At 45.0% G+C, this 8,766-nt stretch overlaps 1 protein-coding gene across 1 annotated transcript in view; it reads left to right on the top strand.

Annotated features, from left to right (window-relative positions):
* Nucleotides 1–2,663: 2,663 nt before the first annotated feature.
* KRT76 (keratin 76) overlaps nucleotides 2,664–8,766 on the top strand; it is a 9,004-nt gene continuing 2,901 nt past the window's right edge. The window contains exons 1-7 of the mRNA XM_006883869.1: nucleotides 2,664–3,281; nucleotides 4,269–4,489; nucleotides 5,811–5,871; nucleotides 6,700–6,795; nucleotides 7,236–7,382; nucleotides 7,499–7,624; nucleotides 7,871–8,091. Of these exons, the coding sequence (XP_006883931.1) occupies nucleotides 2,664–3,281; nucleotides 4,269–4,489; nucleotides 5,811–5,871; nucleotides 6,700–6,795; nucleotides 7,236–7,382; nucleotides 7,499–7,624; nucleotides 7,871–8,091 (1,490 nt within the window). The remainder of the gene's footprint in view (nucleotides 3,282–4,268; nucleotides 4,490–5,810; nucleotides 5,872–6,699; nucleotides 6,796–7,235; nucleotides 7,383–7,498; nucleotides 7,625–7,870; nucleotides 8,092–8,766) is intronic.

Below are 8,766 nucleotides of genomic sequence, written 5' to 3'. Positions count from 1 at the left end.
CATTGTCCAAGATCATACACAATGAAAGGTAGATGTGGGATTTGAACTCTAGTCTTCTGAATCTCATGATTACAGGTTTTCTGTTAGACCACAGCTTGTTCATTATTGTGTGATACTTTTCATTTTCAAAAGACTTTCTCTTGCATTATATCCTGTGAAACTGACCACAAACCAAAGAGACTGGAAAGGATTTAACAGAAAAGAATACAGACTTAGTCTAAATCATGATCCAATATCACTGAACCCATTGCAGAGGTCAATGTGCATCAACTTTATTAACTCCAAGTGTCTCCTTCCTGTCATTTACATTTTCTTCCTCTTCCTAGCATCCCTTGGTGAGTTTCCCAAGGGAGTAAATTAATCCTGAGAACATCCAGGGAATCGTGTTCCCCATGTGTCCAAATAGAACACTATCATATCTAAACATATCTAAGTATACTGGGCTTAATAGCCACCAAGAACTGTTTTAAGCATTTTATAGTTATTTAACTTTGTTAATGCTCACAAGTCCACATAATACCTGCGATTGTTGCCCCATTTTACACATGAGGAAACAGAAACTCATAAAAGTTGGGTAGTTTATTCAAGGTCAAATATTAAGTGAGTTGAGATTTTAACCAAGTGCACAGGCTCTGGTCAATCGGCAGAGCAGAGAATTCAGAATTAGCTACAGAGAACTTGAAATCATTTAATATGAGGTTCTTCCAGACTTGTCCTCTGCCCCTCACTGGTTTATCCATTCCAGAGAAATAAAGTGTTTTGATGGGAATTCTGGAGATAGACTCACTATTTTGAGGAACCTCACTGTTTTGAGGAGACTCACAATATTGAGGTGCCCTCCTGCTCATGTTATAATTCGTGAAGGCTCATATGTGGGGAAAAGTCTGAGAATTCACTTTTATCACATGTGGTGTGACTAGGTATAGAGGTGAGTTTGGCATAGATCAGGTAGAAGTTAGAGAAACAAGAGCAGCAACTCATTTGTTGACCTGTTTTGCAACCACGGATCTTTCTTTTCTATCTCAGCCCAGATGGAACACCTATGGTTTGGACCAGAGTTTGCTAACTTCCAGAATCATAAGGATTATTGGGAGAGAGTGGACTTATTAAAATGGCAAATACTTAGGACTTTCTCTTGGAGCTTTTAATTGTGGAGGACTGAGGGTGGGATGGGGAACTGATGTTAAGATATTTATATTCTTAGAGAATAGTCAGCAACAAGGGGCTCAAGTGTATCAGGGATGATGAAGATGGCGCAAGATAGAACAGGGCTCAGATCTGCTGTTCAAAAGGTTGTTCTGAGTTGTACTTGACTTGATGGCAGCATTCAGTCAACATACATTTATATTGTCCTTTCCTTGTGCTAGAAGCTTGATATGCAGCATGAGCAGAACTCAAGCCCTTCGTTTATAGAACTCAGAGCCTATAGAGTGTACTGACAAACAGGTAAATGTCTTAAGATAAGTGGTTCAAATCCACCAGCTGTTTTATGGGAGAAAAATGAGCACCGTACTCCCTAGTGATTTACTGCCTCTGAAAACCCACTGGAGGGTCCGCTATGGGTCAATTCTGACTCAATGGTACACAATAACAACAAAATGGTGGGGGAAAATGTGAAGTGTACTGGGAAAACGTAGAAGGGTATTTAACTCAGATGAGGTAATAATAGAAGAGGAAACACAAGAAAGAGGAAAGACAAGAATTGGGAGCCAGCCCATACTCCCATTTTAAGCTGAATGGAGTCTTAGAGCTGACTCTGGCAGCCAAGGGTTGGGTTCTTGCTTTCTTTTACCTCTTGCTTATAGATCCAGAACCCACCTGTTGCCAGTCCAGGATGGTTGGTTTAAGGCCTTGTTCTGATCGCTCACCTTCCTATATTCCCTCATTCTCTTTTACTATCACACTTGATGTCTCCATATATTGACTTTCTCATTTCTTATGACCAGATACTTAATCTCTACTTTGCATTTTTTCCAACAGCAAAATTTCCTACCCCAAACTCTAGACCTGCTTAGACACCTTCAGGAAGAGCTTAGGGGAGGGCAGCGTGGACCCTACTATTTCAGTGCATATGCTTCTTCCCTGCCTTTGGGCCATTCTGTGGGTATTTCCCTGAGGTTCTGAGCATAGGTGATATGCCACTAGAAAACAGTGCCCACAGAGGAAAAAGAGGCTTGTGCACTGGCCAAGAGACTGTGGGCAGATTGACACAGAAAGGAAGGACCCAGCCTGGAAGAAGGTGCTTGGCCCTCATCTCCATATCATGGGGCTTGGTGGTTCTTAACCCATGGTGTCTAAATCCAATTAATCGGCTGTACCAGGTACTGCTTGGGTGCCTTAAGACCCTTGAGGATGTCACATGAAGGGAAAGAGGAGAGCTTCTGTCTTTTGTCAGCTGAGGCAAGTTTAGATGATTAAGCTAAGAAAGCAAAGCCATTTTGGTCCCGAGGATTATTTTTGAGGTGTGTTTGGAACATAGAAGTAACTTATTACCTGGGAGGCAAACCAAGCCCAAGATGACTCTCAGCTAATTGCTTGCCTCACCTTTTGCCAAGCCAGCTCCTTGGTTTATAAAGGCCAGTCTTCTCTGATGTCCTCATCCTCTCCCTTCATCCCTCCCAGCTCTTGCTAAGTTACCTTTAGCACCTACAAGCTACCTCACCATGAACAGACAAGTCTGCAAGAAATCCTTCAGTGGCAGGAGCCAGGGCTTCTCTGGCCGCTCTGCTGTGGTCTCCGGTAGCAGCAGAATGAGCTGCGTGGCCCGCTCGGGGGGAGCCAGCGGAGGGGCCTGTGGGTTCCGCGGTGGAGCTGGTGGCTTTGGCAGCCGCAGCCTCTACAACCTGGGTGGCAACAAGAGCATCTCCATCAGTGTAGCAGGTGGCGGCTCCCGGGCTGGTGGCTTTGGTGGAGGACGTAGCGTGTGTGGAGGAGGGTTTGGAGGTGGCTTTGGGGGTGGCTATGGAGGTGGTTTTGGTGGTGGCTACGGAGGTGGCTTTGGGGGTGGCAGAGGAGTAGGAGGTGGCTTTGGAGGAGCTGGTGGTTTTGGAGGAGCTGGTGGTTTTGGAGGCCTTGGTGGCTTTGGTGGCCTTGGTGGCTTTGGCGGTCCTGGTGGCTTTGGCCCTGGTGGCTTCCCTGGAGGAATCCAAGAAGTGACTGTCAACCAGAGCCTCCTGCAGCCCCTCAACGTGGAAATCGACCCTCAGATTGGTCAAGTAAAGAGCCAGGAGCGGGAGCAGATCAAGACTCTCAACAACAAGTTTGCCTCCTTCATTGACAAGGTGAGGGCAAAGCTCAGAGGTGTCATGGAAAGTTTGGGTTACACAAGGTGTCGGGGTAGGAAGACACCAGTGACATATATCTGTTTGGAGACAGGGTAACTGACTGTTGATGTGGTTCTCCTTTGATGATTATAAACAGTCCAGTCTTCATCTTTGAGTTCTAGTTTTGCTATCTGTGAAACAGGGAAGGGTTCTTCCTGATTTCCTTCTAAGGATAGACAGTATAAGACAAATGAGGTAAACCTCTAAAGACATTCTTTACTCTTTTGTAGAATGAAGACTTAGTTATGAATTTATTAACGTTAACTTATAATTACTACTGAAAAATAATTTCTTGGAAACCCAAGCTAGCCATAAACACACTGAATATGCAGGCTATCGGAAACACCTCTAAATGCTGAGCATTGACAACTGACTTACCTTCTGAAGAATGCTGTGCTTCAGCTGTCCAAGCTCCCCATGTTGAGGTGGAGAAGGGTGTGCTGGGTCTGTTGGGAGAATGAGTCTAGATTTGGAAATTGAACTTTAGTCGGCTATATGTCAAGTAATTGGAAGGGGATCGTCACAAGGAAAAGTTAAATCCATTTGACTGATTTTACTTCCTTTACATGAGGGGGAAAAATCTGACACAAAGACCCCCAAATAACTTTACTTGTGTTAAGAGTAGTTTTTTTTCTTCAGTTGTCTGAAGAACCACAATAAAACTGGGGAGATTGATTAAATTCTTTGAGGCTCAGTTTCCCTCCCTACAAATAGAGATCAGTATGCCTCCTTCCCAGGTGTTTGTGGGGATTAGATGAAATAGAACACGTGCAAATATCTTACAGTGAGTGAGTACTTAGTAAATTCTAAATTCCTGATCTTCCTAAATTCCATAAAGCACAAGGCTAGTGTGGACCAAAGGACTGGGCTAACCTCCCTTTGGGAAGAGGGGCCCGGCTGCCCAACTCCAGGGGCTGATTCCTTTTCTTGCCAATTGTGATGCAGGTGCGGTTCTTGGAGCAACAGAACAAGGTCCTGGAGACCAAGTGGAACCTGCTGCAGCAGCAGGGCACAGGCTCTGTCTCAGGCCCCAACCACCTGGAGCCCTTGTTTGAGTCCTACATCATCTACCTGCGCAAGAAACTGGATATGCTCCTGGGGGAGAGAGGGAACATGGATGGAGAGCTGAAGAATGTGCAGGACCTGGTAGAAGACTACAAAAAGAAGTGAGACCCTCAACTGAGGGGTTTGCCTTTAATGGGGTATCATCAGGGAGGTGTGGTGTGACAATTTCAACTGTTCCTGACTGCACTTTCAATCAATACTTATGTATGGATTTGAATGAAGCATGCTGAGAAGAAGGGGGTAGGGCCTGGGACTCTTAGGAGGTTATTACGCATGTTCCAGTGCTGGATTCCAGATAGGTCCTTTACTCTACTAGCCCAGATTGGCAAAATAATTCTTTTAGAGTTTAATGGTCTTTAGAGTGGGAAGCCTCCACACTTTACAGTATACAGCAGTCACCTTCAGAATCTGTATTTGTGTGTGTGGCTGCAGAGATCTTAATAATCAATAGTTAGTAGAGATTCTAGGAAGATGGTTCAGGGCTGCAAAGGTTTCAATGTGTCCAGTGCAGCGATCTATTTATGAAGCTTCAGGCAGCTGGCCACTGTGCATTTAGAGCTTTAGTTCACATATCTTTTTATGAGGGATAAACTATGTCTCAAGGTGAGAAGGAGGTTCCAGACATCCCCAGTGGTCGGGACCCATGGGGATGGGCATACTTGCTCTGAGGATCTCTTCTCAGCCATCCTTCCCAGGCCTCATTCCAAGTTGCTCAAACCCTGGTGTCAACCACTCTGGAGGGCTCTGGGCTGAGCACTGGCAATTCAACGGCAACTTAGACTCACTCTTCAGAACTTCTCTTCTAGAATCATCTCAGTCCTTTAGTCTTCATACAATTAATATTTTTAGTGGTAGATTTCAGTCACCCAAAGGCAAGAATTTTACAGTCTTAATGCCCTCAGAAGACACAAGCTCATTCTCACTTCAAATAGCTATAGAAGCAATTGTAATTAAGGAAAAGATAAAGAGAGGAAACAGAAATATTATCTCTCTGGGTCTCATATGTGCCCTTTGTGTTCTGTGAAGATGAACAAAGAGCCCAGGCAAGTAGCCAGTCTCCTTGACATCTTCCTCTACCCTCACCTATTTGCCCATACTTCTGCTGGTCACTCAGAAGAGGGTGAAACAATTTCTTGAATTCTGAAAGGTATCTGGCAGGACTGGCTATGTAGTCTGCAGGGTCTAGTGCAAAATAGCATTGCAAAAAATCCTTGTTTAAATATTAGTAATTTCAAAAAAATGACATCTAAGCATTAAAACAAATGCAGAATCCTAGGCAATGGGCAGGTTATCTAACCAGGATATTAGGTCTGTCTCTAGATGAGACAATTCTACACAAGAGCTTGAGATCCTACACTCTTGCCCCCCGCCCCCAACTCACTCGAAATGTCTCTGTTGAAATGTATCCCCTCTCTCTTCCAGGTATGAAGATGAGATCAACAAACGCACAACAGCAGAGAATGAGTTTGTGGGGCTCAAGAAGGTAGGTGAGCTGGGATGGGCAGATCCAGGCTCCTTTTTCTAGGGAGTCCCCTCTGGGGTGGGGGGCACATTTCCTTACATTTTTGGAAATGGGATGCTTGGTGAAGGAAAATTCTCTGAGTACATTGATAGTCCGGGATACATCTTAAATATTAGTGAGACTGAGATAGTTAGTAATGTGAATAGTGAACATTTTATGTTTAATATAAATCAAGATTTTTTAGTCTACAAATGTACCCTGGATGTTATCTTTTAATCAGTTTTTTAATGATAGAAAATGTTAATAGACCATATGCAAAGTCACCAATCTTCATGTGTAAAATTCAGTTACTTGAAATAAGTCCATCATGTTGTTCAACTGTTGCCAGACTTGGATTTTACCACCACCCTCAAAAGAAACATAGAGAATCCCTAAACATTGCATCTTTTCTTTCTCTTCCCTCTGTATGTTATTGATAATAACAATCTGCAAATACTTGTAGTTTAATTAAATGAACTAGTCTAAATATGAAGTAGTAAGAAGAATATTCTTCTATTTAGGAAGGTTGAGTTTTTAGTACAATATGATCAAAGTGACAGTAGGTAAATGGGACATTTATTCCTTAAAAATGGATGATCACTTTGACCCTGACTTATATGGTTTGTATTTGCCTAAGGCAAGGAAGAAATCCACTTTGACTTTCAGAAAGGAAGGGGCAGTGAGAATCACACTTGGAGGAGGTGAATTAGGCATAGTGGGAAAAGGGCAAAAAAGGAAAGTGAAGGCTTTGGGATATCATGGGTGGGAGGGGAGCAGACAGTCACTGCTTTGGGCTTGCCCTCCCTGCAGGATGTGGATGCAACTTACATGAATAAGGTGGACCTGCAGGCCCGTGTGGATAGCCTTATGGATGAGATCAACTTCCTGAGGACCATCTATGACATGGTGAGTCCTTGCCTTGCCCATTCCAGCCCCCATCTCTCTGTGCCTTCCAAGCATAACTTTAGGGACACAGCCAGACAGCAGGACACTCACATAGCCAGCAACAGGCCTCAGACCTCCAGTCTGTTTCACCCAGGAATTGCTAACCTAGGTCCTCAGCCTGCAGATTCTTGAACTACAATCCTCCAGGCCCTCTTTATTTACCTTCTGTCAATTAGCCTTCTTTATTTTTCACTTTTCCTTTGATTCCTAGGCCTTGTTGTATGCCTTCCTTTGGGCTCCTGTCCTGGCCTGACATGTAAGGTTAATTTGCCTCATTTGTGGCTGCCTTCTTAGAGTATCTCTTCTAGTAAAGGATTTTTGGTTCCTCCCAGCATCTGTGGAGTCAGGAGCATGGTGAGTGTGACCATCCCTGTTTCCTGCAGGAGCTGTCCCAGATGCAGAGTCACGTCAGTGACACGTCTGTGGTGCTGTCCATGGACAACAACCGCTGCCTGGACCTGGACAGCATCATTGCCGAGGTGAAGGCTCAGTATGAGGAGATTGCCCAGAGGAGCAAGGCTGAGGTAGAGGCCTTGTATCAGACCAAGGTAGGAGCCCACGCTGTCACCACACTCTACAGGATCGGGTTTTAAGTCCTGTTGGCCTTCTTAGAGAATGTGGCAACATTTTGCAAAGCCATGTTGATATATTTCTCCTTTGTCAGCTTGGGGAGCTGCAGAGCACAGCTGGCAGGCATGGTGATGACCTCAGGAACATCAAGAGCGAGATCATGGAGCTCAACAGGATGATCCAGAGGCTGCGGGCAGAGATTGAGAACGTCAAGAAGCAGGTGAGTCCAGGCCTTATGGAAAGTCCTTGGGGGTCTTCTGGGTCATGGGAAGTAGCTACAGCTGTGCACCTCTTTCTTTTTCCATTCTTAGTGTCATATGTGGGAGAGCAGAGTCCCTAGAGACCCTGGATTTCTAAGGAAGTGGAAGGAGGAATAATGGATGAAGATGAGCTACCCTCTCAGGAAAGAGTAGGGCCTTGCTTTCTGGTCATTACTCTAATTGGTCTCCTGCCTCTCCCTTCCCAGAATGCCAATCTTCAGGCAGCCATCGCAGAAGCCGAGCAGCGTGGGGAGATGGCCCTCAAGGACGCCAATGCCAAGCTTCAAAGCCTGCAGGCTGCCCTGCAGCAGGCCAAGGATGACATGGCCCGGCTGCTGAGAGACTACCAGGAGCTCTTGAATATCAAACTGACCCTGGACGTGGAGATCGCCACCTACAGGGAGCTGCTGGAGGGCGAGGAGTGCAGGTGAGGGCTGAGAATGTTCCACGTTAGATTTTAGAGTGACTTTTGATAAGAAAGAGAGAGCTCTGGTGGCCTAATGGGCAAGGAGTTGCACTGCCAACAGAAGGTAAGCTGCTTGAATCCACCAGCTGGTCTATGAGAGAAAGCTAGGCAATCATTGTAAGAAGATAGTATCAATTGTCCTCTCTTCAAGGGCAGAGTCTCTTGTAAGGTAGCTAAGAATTCAAGCCCCACGATTTTCTGATAGCCAAGAACATGCAGTTCTCATCTTTATGATGAATGTCTGTATTGTATTACATACCCCTTCTGACCCTCACTATGTGCCGCGTGCTAGGGAAAGTGGGGCAAACTTGTTAGGTCGGTACTATGGACTGGAACTTTGAGATGAGAATGTTGCAGATCTGGGCTATGTAATACAGCAGTCATTAGGTGCTCGAACACTTGAAATGTAGCTCATGAGTTTTTAGTTTCATTCTAATGAATCGAAACAGTCTTCACATTAATAGTGGCTAGGCTGGGCTCTATGAGGAGAAGCGTGGCATTAGGATTGGTGGAAGATCTATCAACAATCTGCGTTATGCAGATGACACAACCCTGCTCACTGAAACTGAGGAGGACCTCATGCACTTACTGCAGAGGGTCAAGGACTGCAGCCTTCAGTATGGACTGAGGCTCAAT

This window comes from Elephantulus edwardii, unplaced genomic scaffold (assembly GCF_000299155.1).
Source record: "Elephantulus edwardii isolate Elephantulus edwardi_28Jun2011 unplaced genomic scaffold, EleEdw1.0 scaffold00030, whole genome shotgun sequence".
In the NCBI taxonomy this organism is placed as follows: domain Eukaryota; kingdom Metazoa; phylum Chordata; class Mammalia; order Macroscelidea; family Macroscelididae; genus Elephantulus; species Elephantulus edwardii.
This window is presented reverse-complemented; position numbering and strand designations above follow the sequence as displayed.